Raw genomic sequence first — 20,684 nt, 5'->3', positions numbered from 1 at the left:
AGTATAACAGGGTCTATTTATCCTATCGGGCTGTCTTTTTTAAAACTATTTCTTGTTTGTATGTAACAGGTGAAAGAAATGAATGACATCATAAGACGCAGGTATCCAAACTCTCTGCCAGCCCTCATCTATGCAGCAGCCTCAGCCCCAGGGGAAGGGCAGGACTCGCACCAGCAACCACCACAGAAATCTCACACTACTGCATTCCTAGAGGAGAAAGTATCACAATTGGAAGAAGAGCTTGCTGGGAAGGATGAAGAGGTCAAAAGGTCACTTAGGGTCATGGAACAGAAATACAATCTTATGAAGGTATGTGCTAGTTAAAGGCATAATTGTTTGATATATGCGACATTTGTTTGATAATCCAACATTCGCATAACATAAATAGAGGTGGCCAATTGAGCAGTCTGAAACGCTGTACTCTATCACTGCTCAGTCTAAAGCATTACTTTCAAAAGAAAGTTCAAGTCCACCCGGTGGCAAACTTTCACAACAAATTTTCATAATTGGGTTTGCTTCAATGTATATATGTTTGTTGATCAAATTGAGACATATAAATTCTGATTTTCTGAAATTTTACCCCAACCTGACTTCATACAATGTTGATTGAATTAGGCATGTAGCGACACATAGTTCAGAAGTCACATTAAGTTGGTGGTCTCATGCAGCAGAAGATCACATAAAAGATCACAGACTCCTTCCTAGGGGATCATCCTGTGTCTGTCATCAGCACAACCCCTCCCCCATACTAGGTTCCAGGATCTTGCATAGTTAACCAAAAAGTTCTGCGCACATAAAGCCTGTGTTTAATACTCAATTTGAGATGAGGCCAATAAAAGAAAAAGATAGTTTGCTTGCTTGTTTGCTTGTTTGTTTGCTTGTTTGATAGTTTGTTTGCTTGCAAGCAATGCGTGTCCTCCACAACTTTGTCAGAATTGGTTTGGTCGGTCAGGATTTTTTTTAAAGGTCATACAGCTCAACTGATCATACTTTTCCTACATTCGACCTTTCATGATTTTTGAGTTGACACAGTCATGAAAATAACTATACATACTTGACAGACCATTAGTAGCCCAGTTCTGAACCTTTACATTGATCATTCATAACAATAGGTATCTGATGGATCAGTGAAGATAAGAAGGGATTATAATATATCCGTAACCTTGATATTATAGTATATCTCGAGGAAAAAGTGCAATGGACATGTTTTCATTTTATGTTTCAAATATTCCGCGCATGAAAATTGAGTATTTAACCCAAAATGGAAAATGGAACAATTTATTGGAAATCTGTTTAACAGATTTTTTGACATTTTTTCTGCACTGTATTATACCTAAATTAAGAAATTTTTATAAATATTCAAAGAAAATATAGGTCATCCAAAAAATTGTGATTTTTACACATTTTGGGGCAAAAAAGGAAAAATAAGCAAAAATATCAAAATCTGTTTAACAGCTTCATTCATCAAGTCATAACAAACGGCCTACATGCTTAATTTCTAATAAAATATTGAAATTGTGAAAAATATAGGTATTTATTGATTTTCATGTTTTTTCTTGCAAATATGCTAATAATATGCAAATTATGAAATTGCAAAACAAAGTTTCTACATAGCATACATCTTTCAAGTGTGATGTTCAAAATGACAGACATCAAAAGAGATTCGATGAAATGTAAAGGTGTAGTAACAATTTTGGCATGGACTGTCTGGTCAGGAAAAGTACGGTAAGTTGAGCTGTAGCCAAAACATGACTGTGTGCCTTTAAGGGGGTACTACACCCCTGGTCAATTTTGTGCCTATTTTTGCATTTTTCTCAAAAAATATAGAGCATTGGTGACAAGTAAGATAAGTATATTATAGGGGCAAGGATTACTACTACTGCACTGGAAATTCAGCAACTCAAGGCAAGTAGTTATTGATTTATTGATCAAATATTGGGGTTCCCTCATTTTTGACTGTAACTCCACAACTGTGGTCTGTGCTGAAATAAAATTTCCAGTGCAGTAGTTGTAGTCCTTGCCCCTATAATATACATATCATACTTGTCACCAATGCGCTATAATGTTTGAGAAAAATGCAAAAATAGGCACAAAATTGGGCAGGGGTGTAGTACCCCCTTAATTAGCTTAATAAATAGCCCAAATAGTTGTGAATTGGGATATTTCTCTACTGTTTACCACTTCATTAATGTTTTTAAAACAGTTTAGATGTTTGTAAAAACTGTAAAAGAAAAACTTTTCAGGTTGTCAAAAATGTTGAAAGAAAAAAAAAATCTGGAATATCCAAAATTAGGGTTGGTATTTATTTGTACAGTAAAACAAACAAAAAACTTTTCCAGGTTTTCCAGATGAGGGTCGGTCGAAGGAGGACAAGTAAACAGCCTTTTTTTTTTTCGCCCTAAACATGTATATATAGGAGGAAGAAGAATAATGTAAGGGCCAAGATTCTTAGTGTTATATTTGCCCCTGGGGTGTGTCATGTATATCTTCAGTTGGCATCATTGTAATGTAAATTAATATTGCAAATGTAACATCAACTGAGGTTGCCAATTTGCAATTGGCTAAGTTTCAACACTAATCCAGTCTGATATATGACAAGCCAATTTGGCAGACAAAAGTGTATTACCGTGATCCCATTGGGTGTAAAACTAAACATTTGAAACAGAGCGTATGAAGTGTGACATTAGTTGGGTCTGTTCCACCATTTTAGGTCGTCCGAAGGACAAGATCTTATGGCATCACGAGTCATGTGTGTGTCAGTCAGTGTTCCCATCTGTGTGTTTTGTATCGTCAACAATAGGCCTATTGCGGCACAAATTTACTTAATTCATGAATTTTCCTTTATTGAAACACTTACAATATCACAAACCAAACAGTATAATGAACCCCACAAACTAACCTTCAAATTAAATTCAGTACAAATTTGATTATTACTGGGTGAGAGTCGCCATAACAGTTTTAAATTTGCTGTGTTGGTTAGGCTCTGATCACTCAGCGTGCTAATTGAACGGCATGTACTAGTGATCACGGCAGCAGCGAAATCCACTTCAGTCTGTGTTCCGAGTGTATGAAAAGTGCCATACAGCTGAGCGGTTTTGCAATCTCTGTCTATCATGCCGCTCGCTGCCTTTTTATATATGGCAAATAAACCAGCGTTTAACACAAATTGTACGTAAAATGTTTGTTAATCACATTGTTACCCAAATAAAACTGATGCAATATCACTTCCTCCCTAGTTTCAATATGAAGATCGTGTGCAAAAACTTGAAAAACAACTGCAAGATACCAGACCAACACGCCCTCATACAAACGTAATAGCCATGGAGCGAGAACTACAAACTGTAAAAGAAAAATACAAGAGAAAACTTGAAGAAGCACAGGCAGAGAATGATGAATTGAGAAAACGACTGGCCAAAGGAAGGGCGGAGGAAGGGGGAAACCCGAGTCTGGAGGCGATGAGGGGTCAAAGGGCAAGGATGCAGAGGAAGTTGGATTTTCAGGCAGCGAGCTTCAAGGAAAACTGATGTCACTTGCCAGGTAAGAGTAATGTGCTATTCCATTTAAAGTCCATCCCCCTGTGGAAAATATATTACAGCTCCACCTCAATTGCGCCCTATGTTCAATACAGCTGGAAGTTTTTTGCCAGTTTTATGTTAAATTCCAGTTGAAATTGATATAAAAATGTTTTTTTTGTGCATTTTGTTGATGACTTTGAGGAAAACAAAAAGAGAATAAGAACTCTTTTAAGGTTTTGTGCAACTTGTGTACAGACATTAACTTCTTTTATACACAACCAGATTTCTATGCCTCCTGAGGTACACTGCTGCCCAGCTATTTCATTGGTACTCAAGATAGAGTACGTACGTGGGTACTCAAGTACACATATCAGAATCACATGTACAGTATACACACTGGTACTGCACTGGTACTTTAGAGTAGCCATAAAGTAGCTGGGCTGCAGTGTACCTCTGGTGGGCCAGCAGCAATAGGAATCTGGCTGTGTACTTAATCACTTGTACAGATTTGAAATTGAGCCGAACAGATAAAAAGATATAGGTGCGACCCTTGAGAGCCAAGTTTTAATGTGCCAAGTAGTGTAGGCGGACATTTGATATGCCGTTATCAGTATCTGCATCTTCTCTGGTTAGCTCAAATGAGCTATTCCATTTAAAATCCACATTCCCCCTGTGGAAGATTTTGGAAATATCTTCTGCGGGGTAGTATGAATTTCAAATGGAATGAGCACATTAGGCAGCTCTGTTTGAATTTCATACACCCTCGGAGAAAGATTCAATCTGAATCTTCCATTGATGGAGGGGGAGTTTCAAATGGAGCTGCTAATGTGTTCATTCCATTTGAAATTCATATTCCTCTACGGAAGATATTTCCAAAATCTTCCACAGGGAGAGTGTGGATTTTAAATGGAATAGCCCAATGACGATTTGTGCGCAGAATTTAGACTTTATGGATTCAAAATAGGTAATATATTTATATAGACAATAACATTGATGACGTCTGCATCTTCCTCTGGTTGGCTCAGACTATGATATTGTGGGCAGAATTTAGGTAGATTATGCATTTAAATTAAAATATGTAATACATACATGTAGACAATAACAGTGACAACGGTTACTGTTGGTAACCTGGGAACGGAAATGTAGGCTATATGTCTAGACTTTGCTCAAGACTTGTATTGGTGGACTCTGGCAATGTTGTCATTATTTGGCATCATTAGTAAATGCCAATAAGTTTGAAATTCTGACAAGATTTACACAACAACAAAGCATTTTCTCCATTGAGGTGAAATGACATTAGGGTTGCTTGATTTCAATGTTTTGAGTGGTACATGAGTCAGCACCAAATACTCACAACTAAGACAATTATTCATATTAGGTAATATATTCATGTAGACAATAATATTGATGACGTGTGCATCTTCAACAAAAAAGTGTTTTCTCCAGTGAGGTGAAATGATATTAGGGTTACTTGATTTCAGTGTTTTAGTGGTACATGAGTCAGCACCAAATACTCACAACTAGGACAACTATTTGAAGGTCAAATTGGGCAATTCCATTTGAAATCCATACACCTCCTATGGAAGACATGACCTTAATCTCCCAGACAGGGAGTGTGAGTTTCAAATGGAATTAACCTGAATGAGTTTCTCCATTTGAAATCTACCCCTCCTGTGTCATGTCTACCATAGGGGTGTATGGATTTCAACTGGAATACCCCATTTGTTTACAAACCAATGGTACAAGTACATGTATTTTTTTTAGTTATGCTTTTGGAAGACAAAATAGTAGTGTCATATTCCAAAGTCACAAATTCACATTGTCAATCATAATTATGACTATAGTTGATTTTGATGCAACCCGAAATGGTATCCATTTATAAAGGCATGTGAAATGTGTGCGTTTCCGCAGATTTCTGCATTTTTTTAGCATTGTTCACATTTTTATACCATGTCTGTCCATCCCCATCTGGTTGACTGATCCTCAGTAGGGACGAATATGCTTAATTTATAGTATGACCTGTATGTACTTGGATAAAATTTCATTGCAGTGGGGGGGGGGGTGATAAGCTATGAACATGCTTTTGACACAAGTAATCCAACATATGGACCTTGTTTATAAAAAAAAATAGACTTTTTTGGGCTATTTTGAGCATTTATCATGGAAAAGTGACTCCTTTTTTTCTCTCTAATTTTGACCTTTTGAGGTACATTTTAACATTTTTCCCTGAAAAGTGGACTTTTTTGTTGATTTTGTCAAATTGGTGGATTTCTTGGCTATAATTAAAAGTGCCCAAATGTCAGGAGTTTGGGTGTAGTTCCATTTCCATGGCCTTTTGACAAGGTGCTCATCGTGCCTTTTGACTGAAACTTGTGGCAATCCTGTTTGTGATTTGGCTATTCAATTCAAAAATCCACCCCTGTGGACGATTTCAGTACATCTCCCCATAATGTTAAATCCAGCTAGAAACTTACTAGTTTTATGTGAAATTCCAGCTGACAATTGTTGAAATTTATGAAATCCAGTTGAATTTTGCACAATTTTATGAAACAATTTTGTGTGGAATTCATACCTTTTCCACCTTTTATGGATGAAAATGGTTGGACTTGGAATAATTTAACCTGGTTGGTAAACTTTGTGCTGGTAAACTGTTCTTTCTTTCTCATGCCAGCTCATTCTCTCGCTTTTTTTTTTTTCAAGTTGGCTTGTGCCCCGGTTGGGATTTGTTTTTATTTGTTGTCTTGATTAATTGCAACACTTTGGGTTGGTAAACTGTTCTTATTAATTATATTCACTTTTCTCTTGTAGCGGGGAATATTTCCCCATTGTGTTTTACTATATTATCCAGGATGCTTATCCCCATTACCTACTTTACTTGGTTGGATTCCAAAATCTTCCTCAGTGGGGGTATGGTTTTCAAATGGAATGTCAGCCTATTGCTGGAATCTCACTCCTAGCCAATTTCTAAAAGTTGGCAGCCCTGTATAAGCTTAAACACTTAAAACCCTTTTAAAATCTGTGATAACCTGTATGGTGATTCATGTGCAAACATGCAAACTAACCATAACCAGAGGGCTCCTGGCCAAGTCTGGACTGCTGTAATATCAAATATGGGAAATGGAACTTATCTGTGCAGAGATCTGTATGCACAGTGTATTTATGACAAATGGTGCAGTTAATATGGTCTATAGAGAATTCACATTCATATCGAGATAAAGCCCACGTTATGATTTGTCATTGAATAGTCCCTGCCAATGTACATTCAATTGCTAGAATTAAAGCTGCTATCATAAAATGGGTTAAAAATAACGATTTCCTTACAGAAATGGATGATTTTGTATATGCAATTTAAGTCGCTTCCACATAAACTGTGCTCTTTGGAGACTTCAATATTACTTGGACCAAGTTGTATGCAGATCCTTTCAAAAGTGTCACTTTTACAGCCTATTCACAAAAGTAGATTCTACATTTGACCATGTTCTCCCCTTAACTTAAGTTTAAATTATTTTCCCTCAGCTACATGAAGCAGTAGGACTTTGAAAAATGGTGAATCATGGTTGAACATTATTTTGAGCCCTTTCCCCTGTGCATATATATGCTAACATACCATATGTACATGAGTTGAATGATAAAATCATGCAGTGATACTTTAATTGCCCTATGATTTATTTTACTTTTACTTGTTTTCTACAAGTTAGAATAATAGAAGGAAATCGCACTAAAATTGTCAAAAAATAAAAGTCATCTATCTACATATTTTAGAGGTTAATAATATGATTTTCTTGCAGTGCAAGTGACAAAAATCAATGCAACCATTAATTTGTCACCAGAACAATGCATGACCTCGAAGGGGGAGTGCATAGTGATGCGAAAAAATTAAAGGCCAAGTGCATTGATTCTTGTCATTTGAACATCAATAAAATTATATCAGTCGTTATTTTCGTTCATAAACATCATAAAACCACATTTTGTTCTTAAAAAAATTACCAAAAGTAATAAGTAGAATGAAAGTCCATCATTGGTGGCCAAGAATTGCTCACATGGAATTAAATTGACCTAGCCAGCGCTTTGTATATGCGGGCATGTCACATAGTAATACGCAAAGTCGCAAACAAAAGTTTGCATCCGTGCATTGACAAAAGTCAATGCATAAAATGCACTTATCAAAGATCTGCTGCCATTGGGTCAATGCCTCATGAATATATTATTAAAACATTTAACTATTAATCCCATCATGCATTGCAGTCTATCTGCTTGCTCCATAGCAAATACATACAAAACATAATAATAATAATAATAATTTTTCGTTATTGAGGGTAATTCCACTTCAGTGTCAAGTTAAGTAAGAGCCGCTTAAATATTGAGAGCTGTGGATAGTTTCACAATACTTTAGAGATCATATTTTTGCAAAGAAAAGTCTAAGCTCCTCTGATATAAGCGAGTAATTGAAAGTTGAAGTGAAGGATTTTGTGTACACTTTCTATGGCTTATGCATTTCTAATGGTACCGCAGAGCATGATGGGATACACCTATCAGCTGCTGTGTTTTTAATATTGTAATCCATTTGTGTTCTAGTTTTCATTTGATATTCAAAGGGAAGCCTTGAGATTTTCTATGTTGCTGATTGCTTGAGTGTGATTCACAGTGATGTGTCAAGTCTGGGCTGACATTTCACTTTGGACAATATGCTATACAGACAAGGGTTTCTAACTTAATTCCTTAACCCCTTGAGAACTACCTGCCGATTGACCAAAATGAATACTGTGTCCAATTTTAAACCAATCAAGGAGGGTGTTAATAAGATCATCTACAAATGCAAGTTTGAACATAAATAGTTTAAAGCCTATAGTCATTGGCAATTGAAATGAGCATTTCAAGTTATCAACCAATCAGAAATACTGTTAGATGACTAGTAGTGTCCTGGGGGTTAAAGTGTCACTTTAAAATGTAGAGAATTCTAAAGCACCACTATATCCATGAGGGCAGAGGAGATTGACTAACAGGTGGGGCCCATGGGCAATGAGGGTGCAGGGGACAGTGCTTCAGAAGCTCTTGGATTTTAACCTGTCCTTTTTATATGGCTTTGGATGGTTTAATGATTTCTTAATTAATCAAGGTACAAAGACATCTTTTTCCTCCTTACAAGCAAAAAAAAAAAAAAAAAAAGGAAGGAAGGTTTTATTACAAACTCTAATGATGACCCGCAGGTCAAATTGCTAGAATTGTACATTAAACAGACCTAAACAGACACAATGCAATTTGCAGGCAGCAGCTTAATCAGCGCCAATATTGCAACATTGAAACAAACAACTATACAAACATCCAATTCAACCCAATCCCCCAGTAGGCAATGAGGATAAAGTGCCTTGCCCAAGGACACAGCACATTGGCAAGAGCGGGGCTCTAACTCGCAACCTATGGATTATGAGTCGGGCGCCTTATCCACTCGGCCACACGTGCTCCGACAAAGCTGCCGTGCACCGTTTAGAATGTGCAGCAATGCATCACAAGTGGCGTACATGCCCCCCCAGTTGAGGATATACTTGATGCATACCTTTTCATTTATCCCACAATTCAATTTCCACATGTTTGAATGTAGTACATAAATTGGACATTCAAATATAGGCATGGAAAACTTAGTGAAAATGAAATGTTCTACAGTATACTATACATACTTTGTACTATAATAACTAAACTGAAATATGTGTAATGTTGCTTTGTCTTTAAAACATACTTGTATAATAAGTTATCAAACTTACATGTATGATTCCCATATTGGCTTGCAATTTTTTAAAGGTGGCATTTAAGCTTAACCATTGGGTCAAAATGCAACTCAAATTTTGGGTTCAAAATGGCAGCTGATGTAAATATATTTTGTCACAGCGATTATCAGTAGTAATCCAGAACATTACCACTACAAATTTGCAAACTGCATTTTCATGCTAAGATTTACTCGGTTCTTCAATATGAAAATTCTACATAATTTGGTAATGATATGGATGGAAGTTAACAATTTTGTCCTGCAATTTATTGATTGTGACATGAATCAATGCTAGTTTGAAGCAGTGTGGGGGCTTTGTCACGGTAAAAATTATGGGGAGGGGGTTTATTCTATAGAGAATAAGATATGTTGCAAGTAAAAGAATTAACTTCATGTCATAGTACTGCAGGTGCTACCACTAACAAGTTCACATGACTCATAGTTTTTTTGACAACCTGTTTCTAAGTTTAGATTTCATCTAGTTGTTTATATTTTTAAATGACTATAACATTGTTTCTGCAAACATTGTTGTTGGTCTGCATTTACAACAAAGTACTTGATTCAATACTCGCATTGTTTAGGTATAAAACAATTGATATTTGTACTTAAATTGTGTAAATCCACCACAGTTTCATGCTGTGTGCTTTTGAACACTCGAAAATGACATTAATTCAAAATAATAATCTTTAAAAAAAACCCTCATTCTGCATTCGTTTTTGAAACTGCCATGGGTTTTGAGACATAGCATTATTTTTTTAGCCTAAGTGTCCCAACACATTTTGACAAGAGTTGTAGGTACTTAACTTAACTTAACTAACATAATTTATAATGCGCCTTTTCCTGTGGCTACAAAGCGCAACAAGGATATTAAAAAGAACAGCAAACATGATCAAATACAGAAAACAATATTATGGAAAAAGATATGTCTTGAGCATAGTTTTGAATGATTCAAGATTAGATTAGCAGCATTTCTGATATGAACCGGTAATATAAGGTGTTCCACAAATGTGGAGCTGCCACTGAAAAGGCTCTATCACCAGCACCCTTCTTGGAACGAGGCACAAAGAAGGAAATACTATCTGCCGAGCGGGTCTTCATTCCCCTCTGGGATGATTTTTTCACAGTGAGGCAATTAGTTATGTACTGAGGAGAGAGTCCATTCAGAGATTTAAATACATAAAGCAGCGTCTTGTATACAATCCTCTCACTGACAGGGAGCCAATGAAGTTGGCTCAAGAGAGGGGTAACATGCTCAAATGGTACTATGGGCAACTTGGCTAATAGGCGATAGGATTGAGTGACCACTTATATATAGAATAATAGGAAGCTCCTGTAACCAAGTGGTTACAGCACCATAAACATATATAAATAACTAGACACAACTGCTGGACTTTGACGTCCATTGCGAGTTCAATTTCTTGGAACTGGTAATGCATAAGTGGGAGAAAATTATTGAGTTACCTGAAATCATTCTTTTATACTAAAAGAACACATATTTAAGCACTAATTGTGTCATCATCATCATCAGTCGGCTGCGGAGCAGGCGACTACAAGCTTTCTCCAACTAATGCGATCAATTTCTCCTGATATAAATATAAATGGCTTAGGTTCAGCCCAACTAACAGATAAACAGTCATTTAATATGGCCTGATAGAAAATTTGATGCTCTTAACACCACCCACATTTTGAGGTTTATTAACGTAACATATGAAATCGATAACAGGCACTACCAGATGAACCAGCTTTTAAATGAGCTTATCACTAATTATATAAATGTTACAAATGTCCTGATTCAACAACACCCTGGTAAAGAAGTACTTATTTCTGTATTCTTTCGAGCGTCATTTGGAGAAAGGCACTGTATGAATCCACCCCAATACATTTATGTATTATGAATGCCTTGTAATGAGTCAGCATGAACACACGTCAATACATACCTCATGAAGCATATCTAGGGTAGTGTATGTAGGCGGACTGTGCCTACTGTCATACTATTTTGGATATTATGATTTTATGCAAGTCAGTGGAACTTAATCACCAAGTGAGGTTGAGAAAAAAAAACTTCTTTGCTCAGCCTTGCATTCTCTATGGAAGATACCATTTGGTTGGTCAGATACTTTTAAAAGGTCATAGCTAATACATGTATAGGCCTAATTACCATAACCCTAGCACCCGAAAATACCACAAAATACCAGAAGGATAGCACCTGCGCTTGCATCAATCTCAGGTGATGCGATGACACATCATGATGATGCGGACCAGCGAAACCCTGTGGCTACCGTGGGTGATCGTGGTGCTTGGCACGCCGAGAGGTCTAAGGTTGAATCCGGGGTACCAAGTGACATCTTTGTTCATCTTCATCAATCTCAGGTGATGCGATGGGGCATCATGATGATGCCGGACCAGCGAAACCCCTGTGGCTACCCGTGGGTGATCGTGTGCTTGGCACGCAAGAGGTCTAAGGTTCGAATCCCGGGGGTACCAAGTGACATCTTTGTTCATCTTCATCAATCTCAGGTGATGCGATGGGGCATCATGATGATGCCGGACCAGCGAAACCCCTGTGGCTACCCGTGGGTGATCGTGTGCTTGGCACGCAAGAGGTCTAAGGTTTGAATCCCGGGGGTACCAAGTGACTTCTTTGTTCATCTTCATCAATCTCAGGTGATGCGATGACACATCATGATGATGCCGGACCAGCGAAACCCCTGTGGCTACCCGTGGGTGATCGTGTGCTTGGCACGCAAGGGGTTTAAGGTTTGAATCCCGGGGGTACCAAGTGACTTCTTTGTTCATCTTCTCTCCTTTTTTGTTTCTTCTTTAACTTCTGATAGCAAAAAGCAGTGTCCGGTGTTAGGGTTAATAAAATGAATAAATGGGTGAGAATTTAGTTATTTCCCTACTGTATTAATTCATTCATGTTTTAAAACACTTCAGAAGTGTGAAGAAACTGTTTAAAAATCTTTTTAGGATGTCAACAGATCTGAAAGAAAAAGAAAGCGTTTTGTGGAATTTCCAAATTTAGGGTCGGTATTTAAAAAACAAATTCTTTTGTACAGTAAAAACTTTTTTCCAGCTTTTCAAGATAGGGTTGGTTGCATTGGGGAGGACATGCAAACAACTATGCAGTTTTGTGGTTTTTTTGTTTTTTGGGGTCTTAAAAGCTTGTCTGATTAGAGGATGTTGTGCTTGATACAATGCCCAAAATATGATTTAAAAAAAAGAAAAGATAAAAAAAAGTATGTTTTAAAAAGAAAAAGAAATCCTCCCAAGACCTTTCTCCAGTTTTCAGAATTTGGTGCTGGCAGTGGAGGACAACCAAACAATTTTGTTTTTGACTTATCATGCTTATGAGAGGGAGGGGAGTTATTTTTAAAATTTAAAAGATACACTGGTTTAGAGTACACTATGCACCGGCGTAACCCACAAGCCTCGGCACTTTACAATAATTAATTTTGTGACCACTGTGACCCAAGAACTTAGCCCTGTATTTAGCATCATTCAGGGACTCAGCGTCTATGTGTATTTTGAGTCCTGAGTGGGCTATTCCAGTTGAAATCCATACACCCTATGGAAGACATGACCTATAATCTTCCACACAGGGAGTGTGAATTTCAAATATTAAGGCCATGTCGTCCATAGGGGGGCATGGATTTCAACTGGAATAGCCGATAGTAAAAATGTCATTGTAAAAGATGTCTGTTAAAGGCCCATTCAATGATTTCAGCAAAAGTAGAAAATAAATAAATTGTGTATAAATTGCTTAAAAGTGAAGGATAAGTTATTGAATTTATCATTGGGTATTTTTGAAATGAAAAACTTGACAAAAAACAACAAGGAAAACCACAGTTGACAAAGTTGAAACCACAATCAATTAGCTAATTTCTCTACTTGAAGATGGATGACCTGATCAACAGTCTCATCACCCCCCACTTTTCCCTACAAAAAAAGGAAATTTTGGCATCAGAAGAAAGCTCATATTTTTCTCACAATCCAGGTGAAATTTTAGGCCTAAATATATTCCGTTTAGATGTTGTGAACAAAAAAGTGATAGCCTCATCTCCAATTGTGGTGTACCACACTTCTATGGGCCATTGTGAAACATGTTTGTACTTCTAATATCAAAACCACGGGCAGATCCAGGAATTTTCAATAGAGGGGGCGCCGAGCCACCGCCGCTGCCGCTGCGGCTCGGCGCCCACACAAAAACAAACGCCGCTCTGCAGAAATACACATAGTCAGGCGCCGCTCTGCAAAAATTAGAGGGGGCGCTAGCCGGGTGCGCCCCCCTCTAAATCCGCCCCTGAAAACCACTAGTGCAATTTACGTCAAAACTTGGCAATAGGATTATTTTGGTGCAGGCCTCAATGTGAGGTACAAAACACAATACGAACAAATACGGCCACCTACCTTTAAGTAGAGAGATTATAGTTTCATGCAACAGTCCTATTTTGTCTTTAATATCCGGCTTTGGGCTTTTGATGCAAACAAACTTAATTTTGATGATATTTATGATTTTCTGAATGAGCAAATCACTGAATAGGCCTTTAACCAGGATATGAACATTTTCCCTGTCCTGCCTAACCACAAATAGACATGATTGTAGACATGCAATTTCATGATCATTTGACGTAAGAACCCATCTTTTTTAGTGCAGTCTACAACGTTAACATAGCCTAATACTGTTTTTAAATTTAAGGAAAGTTTCATTAATTCAGGAACTTATTTCTAAGTTGTTCCTGGAAGGCATTTATAACAGGTAATCCCATGAAGTGACTTGAGGTGGAAATTAATTAACGTTGTGTGGCACCCACCAGAGCAGATATCTTACCCTTCCCAGAATCCTTTGCAACATGATGCATCACCTCATTACATCAGATGACACTCCCATTACTTTGTACAGGTGTTGTTTGTTTTCATTTTGAGAATAGACTGGTTAAACATAGGTCGATAGTCAAGTAATAAACATATTTTGCAAGATCTGGATGTGCTCTGTTCATTGAGGTACATTTCATCACCATCGACCCATGTTGCACTAGATAGCAAATCAGTACAGGAAATTATAATGGAGAAATGCATTATGGGAAGTGTGTGATATCTTCTCTGGTCACCCACTTGCTGGATAGGAAGTACCAAGCAAAATGTTGAGCCCAGGTTTGAAACACTTGCATGATTCAAGCTATAACATCTAGTAATATTGAGTTATTTCAACTTGAAAGTTGTAATTAGAAAGAAATATATTAGGCTTTGATGACAAAACCATTTACATATGCAAACCTAGATGTTTGTTGTGGTTTTGTTTATTGTCATGTTATGGGATTGTGAATGATAGAAAAGGCTTCAAGTCATAAATATCCGATTCCCATAAAATTTTATTATTCTTTACTAAAAATGATAGCCTAATGTTAGTAATAGTGGCAAGGAAGGGTTTCTGTTAATTTAAGCCAAATAATGAGGTAAAATGAAAGAAACCCCACTTATTTTACTGCAACTAAAGGCTTAGTCTTTCACAGGGTATTTAAGTTAACTATTGGGTGTTTTCTCCCAGTATTTCAGGATTTCCCCCTTTTTTCCTTTTTCCACAAAATCATACTAAAAATCTGAATTGTTTATTTTTGCACACTCTTAGAAAAAAGGTTTTAAAATATGTCGTATATGGATCCCTCCACAGTTCTGTAATGAGCCAAAAAAGGTTCTAAATGCCAAACATAGTTCTACAAAATGTTAAATAATACTTTGTAAGAACATAAAAATGTTCTTTCAGTTTAAAGAAGTACAAAAAGGGTTCTTTAAGGCCTTTATCAGATATAGAACCTTTATTTTTGAGAGTGCACTCTTAAACCCTTGAGAACTGCTGTCTTTTAAAGTTATTACAGCCTTTCTGGTTGATTTATTTTGTGATATATTCTTCTGAGTCACCAATTAAAATACAACTTCTAAATATATTTCAGCTCAATCCTCAGGTGTAGCACCAGTTATGAATCTCTCCATGTTGCAGATTTGCTCTATTAATCATACTAGTCTTGTAGCCAATCAGCAGGTAGGACTCATGGGGTCAATCCTCTTCAACCCTACCACTATTCTTACTATGCTGTTGATTGGCTCATTAAATCATATTAGTCTTCTTGTAACCAATTAGCAGTCAGTACTCATAGATTTAAAATTGAAATATTGTAGTGTTGGCTTTACAGTATTTTAACTCTTTCACCCTTTCTTGAACTGTTTTTGAACTTTCTCCTAAAATTGAACCTTAATCTTCCTTATTCGTACCTCTCAATTCCTGCTTTTATAAATTTGTCTACATCTGATTGTATGCATGAATACAGTAAGTTTTTTATGATTTTATTTTTCCTGCCTGTAGGCACATAATTTTGTTGCAAGAAAGGAGTCGGACCCGCACTGAACTCGAAAAAATCATGCATCTTTGAAATTGAATCTTAAGACCTTAACATGATGTCAGTTTCCTTTTTGATATGTATAACACATTGATTTTGTAGCTTTTTAAATTTCACAAAGTTCATGAGAGTTTTCACTTTGCAGTTAAAGCACTGCTTTATGTTTTCCTTTTTCTTCAGAAAGATTTTATTAGTGGACCAATAAAATTTGAAAAAGTTTATACCCATTGGTAGGTCTAGAAAAATAATAATTTCCCAGAAAAATAAGTATAATTTTGGTCAAAAATAACAATATTACCGACCTTTGTTGAAATATTGTGCACATAATGCTCTGTGGAGAATGTGTCACTATTTGCATTCAGATGTAATCAGGGTACATTGTTGCCGAATAATGTGCCCTCACATGACGTGTTTGGACAAATCACAGTGCTTGATTTTGAATAATGGACAGTGAAGATAATATAATTAAAAGTAACCTATAAATTTAAGACTTTGGAATGCTTCTGGAAAACTTTATAATACAGATAAATAAGTATATTCTAAAATACTTTCAAGTCTTTTTGTGGTACTCCAGGCATTTTATCCCTTAAAATCTCTGAAGATCATCCCGACCTTAATTTAATGCAGATAAACAATGGATTAGGCAAAATTTAGGATGATTCAGAAACTACTGTTGAATGTGTTCAGCTCATCACTTCAAATAAAATTGCATTGAAAATAAAGTATTTATTTCATTGCAAGTAGGGCAAAGGAATTAGCCTCTTATTAAACATGTCTATGGTCACTTCACTTGTAATATCACTGACTGTGACAATTATAGCGCCAAATTCTGAATTAATGTATTTCCTATTCAGTAATGCATTAATTTCCTCACTTAATTGGTACGTATTGGTATTGCAAATTTTGAAGTTTTACAAGGCCCATTCAGTGACCCCAATGAAAATGTAAAAAATTTAAATTGTGTATAAATTTCTTTTAAAAAGTGAAGGATAAGTTATTAAAATTGGCATTATATATTTTTGAAATAAAAAATTTGGCAAAAACCCCATTCAACAACTCTTCCTATACCTTTGTACAGGAGCCATTCCGAGCCAACCGTTGTTAATCTGTGATGAACCAACACTTTTACTGTAGCGTATACGCGAACGCGAGCGAGACTACGCGTTACGCGAGACGCGTAAAATTCGTCATGCCTGGAACCTTTGTGTGTATGCCAGCTTACAAGTTAAATGCAGTATTTATCAGGAAGCGGCTAAACATTGCCGTTTTATTCTGTAGTTTTATTGCTGATATCAAAAGAGAAATCATCGAAGTTTTTGTAAGGCTGAGTGGCAATGATGAACTGACATTCCTCGTAAAATAATCGTGAATTATACGATTTTTAGCTTCTTTTCGTTGTTGAATGGGATTCAATCATGTTTCACCGTTGTTTATCACCGATTAACAACTCACGTCAGGGCGTCTGAGTGGTTTTACCGCGAGGGCAGCTAAAGCTGCCCTCGCGAAAGTAAAAACCACTCAGACGACGTTGATGCATCGTTGTTAATCGGTGATGAACAACGGTGAAACATGATTGAATCCCTAATTCAAATACTTCTAGCTTATTTCTCTACCTAAGTACATGTAGATATATATTACAATTCCATGTAAAATTTCATATTTTGTCTTTCCTAGGTTGCAGGTTCATGCATAGGTAACTGTGCACTTAAAGCCCATGCATTAACTCAACACACATTTAGGTACAGCAGGTAAATAGGAAGGAAGGAAGGTCCTAAACAAGAGTTGCCTGTGTATACTAAACACATGACAAATAATTGAGGGTGCTATATTTTACTTTTAAAGATTATATTCTTGGGTCATTTGTTAATTTTTTTCAGCTGATACAGTCTCAGTTCTGGCATAGATCTTCAATCTATGGTTGTGGGAATAATCTATTACCATGGTTACCAAATAATAGCTAGTATGATATAATTTCTGCATGGAAGAAAGAAGCCTGACAAGTAGGATCTGTTTTTTTCTTTGCTACTCAGCCTCTGATCACAAACTATAGTTTATCTCCAATTGCACAAGAAAGACAAATTGAAAAAGTCCATTGACCACCCTGCTAGGTTAGTGGACTTTCACAGTTACTCTTTCTTGAGCGATCAGAGTCTGAGTATTGTTTTGGTAACTAAGGAAAAACAGGTCCTACTCGTAAGACTATTAATGGCAGACATATGTGTGTTCCTAGCCCTTTGCCAAGTTTATACTTGCAGGAAATTACACAATCTGGTTAAGACAAGTAGGTGAATCCCTTCTACAGTTAATATTGCTTCTTCCCTAGCTTCATACTTTGGATGGTGACTAGTGGCCCAATCTCTCTCTCTCCCTTCTCCCTCATTTACTACTACCCTCTCTGTCTCCATCAGTGGCGGCACCAGGAATTTTTTCGGAGGGGTGGGGGGCATTGGGGGGAAAGTGAATTTCAAGGGGGCAAAATCAATTAATTTTTGTGCAAAAGTGCCGCAAAAAGTGGAAATGTTTGTAAATTTGGGTTTTTACGGGGGCAAGGCATGCCCCCCCTGTGTTGCTGCCACTGTTCTCCATCGTTGTAGCTCTAGTGCAGAGCCATTGTAAAATCCCAACCTGTCAAGTTTCAATTGGCAGTAGGGACCTACGCTGATGCATAAGTTTCGTACTGACATGCTTGATCGGGACCTACATTGATGGGTAGGTTTGGCGATGCGCGCTGACAATTTGGATGTTGCGATTGGAAGGAACCAGGCCATCCTTGCTCCTACCCCTCTCTCCTTAACTGTATTTTTTCAAACGTAACAGGAAAAAATATTGTGTGTATTTTTTCTCATTTGGTATTTTGTCTGGTGTCTGCACTTACTATTTTATGTTCAATGGGGGTGCCAGGAATTTTTTTTTTGGGTGGGGGGGCATTGGGAAAAAAATTAATTTCAGGGGGGGGAGGGAAACAACAAACTTTGCGCAAAATGCCGCAAAAAGTGGAATTTTTTGTAATTTTGGGTTTTTACTGGGGGAACAGGGGGCAAGAGTTCTGACTGGGGAATTTTCCCCCATGCCCCCTGTAGCGCTGCCACTGTTTATGTTATTCTATAGTTTTTGTCATGTCCATCCCTTTAAAAACGAGACAGTAAAAAAGGAATTGAGCTATAGTATATGTTGGGCTTGTTATGCCATTCAAACAATATTTTTAGGCCTTATTTGCTATTCATTTCATCAGGAATCAGATCCACTTTCAGTGCCGCAGGCCAGATTGTCATCAATGTACGTTCGGAACGGAATTTACGCACATGCCAGATTTATAGCATCCACGTGATGGAAACCTAGACACATGTATTGTGATTGACACTGTCAACATGATGATTTTATTGCAGGCCTAAAATACATAGGCATGTCAACATTGATCTACAATGCTCGTCAATATAGTGTTATCAGGACAATTTTAATAGGGTAATGTAAATAAGCCCTCCCCCATCCCCCGGATCAATGTTGAATCCGGCAATATTGCTCATGCGTGCCTAGTGCCTAGTAGTACCTACCATAGATTGGAGGGGAAGGTTGGGAGGTTATAATTAGGGTAGACTTGAAACCTAAGAAAGGGGCATTTTAGTATGAAAAAATAAAGGCCTAATCCAATGATATATGCCCTGATCCGTAAATTTTTGAAAAATTTTCAGCTCGGTTCGGATCGGTTTGGGGGTATTTCGGATTTTTGGGTTGCACCGCAGGTTGCTCTGCAGGGCATGAGTCTAGATTACATAGCAGCCATACTGGTTGCAAATTTCTGTGGGTTTGGGTACTATGGCCAGATGCAAAGTACAGATAATCCAGCAAACAAACATTTTATTATCCGGCTTTGTCTTGATTTTTATACATCTGAAGAGAGGATGAACCCTAGTTTGGGGATGGTGGTGGAAGCACCCTCCATAATGCTGCCACTGCAAAACAAAACACACACAATTAAAGAAAAATTAAATGAAAAATAATTATGCAAAGATACAAAGTCATCTGAAATTTCCCAGGTTCACTCTTGAGTGTCATATTCAAACCAGACAGGACCTAAGGCAACCTGGAAGTATTAGATGATTCACTTGATTTACTTGAAAAACAAAATGGAGCTGGATTGCTAAAAATAAGGAGATTGACCACAGAGGAATAAAGTCTTGGTTTGAGAAGGAAATCATATACACTATGGACCACAATGGCCTCATCCCAGTGGCATAGTTCAATAACTTCAATAAAACAATCATATAGGGCAAAATGCGACCTCAAGGTGCTGAGTATGAGTTTTTGTACCCATATTTTCTAAGGTCATTCAATGAATGTACAAACGTATTTGTGTTAAAGAACTTTGCCCTTATAGATGAAATTATTGTGGATACTAGTGATAGCAGCCAAGCAATCAGGTGGTTCTATAAATAGAGACCCAGCAAACACAAAAATGTTTTTAAAATGTTTTAAATGTGTTATAAATGCGTTCTGGGTTTGGTCAAAATGTTTTAATGACATTTAAATGTCAGGTTATATAAAGGACATGAAAACATTTTTAAAAGCTTTGATATAAAACACATTTTAAAATTGTTTTCAAAATGTATTGCAAAATATTTTTGACAACATTTTTACACAAATAATAACATTATGTTAGTAAATTTTACATCAAGTTTTCAAAATTGTTTTGTGAATGTTATTAAAACATTTATACCCTTTATACAACCTGACTTTTAAATGTTTTCTGTAAAATGTTTTGTGTTTGCTAGGGGATAGTTTGAAACCTTGGGCCATTATTTTTTCAGCTTATGATACATTCACTTATTTTTAAAGAAAGGAAAGCTTGGACGGACTGACATATAATAAATAGAGAGAGGGGAAAATTCAGAATCAATGAGGATCAAACCAGTATACTCAAAATGTCTGGTCCACCACAGAGAGCTCATCAAACTACAGCAAATGGCCAAACCATAGTGTACACATGTGTGACCAACTGTTTTCAAAATAACCTCC

General features: G+C 36.9%; 1 protein-coding gene across 1 annotated transcript in view; it reads left to right on the top strand.

The window, feature by feature from the left end:
• LOC140140966 (centrosomal protein of 162 kDa-like) overlaps positions 1-20,684 on the top strand; it is a 65,593-nt gene that overhangs the window by 6,605 nt on the left and 38,304 nt on the right. Inside the window, exons 5-6 of the mRNA XM_072162733.1 lie at positions 70-309; positions 3,237-3,537. Of these exons, the coding sequence (XP_072018834.1) occupies positions 70-309; positions 3,237-3,524 (528 nt within the window). The 3' untranslated portion in view covers positions 3,525-3,537. The remainder of the gene's footprint in view (positions 1-69; positions 310-3,236; positions 3,538-20,684) is intronic.

Source organism: Amphiura filiformis, chromosome 19 (genome assembly GCF_039555335.1).
Source record: "Amphiura filiformis chromosome 19, Afil_fr2py, whole genome shotgun sequence".
NCBI classification, from domain to species: Eukaryota; Metazoa; Echinodermata; class Ophiuroidea; order Amphilepidida; family Amphiuridae; genus Amphiura; species Amphiura filiformis.
This window is presented reverse-complemented; position numbering and strand designations above follow the sequence as displayed.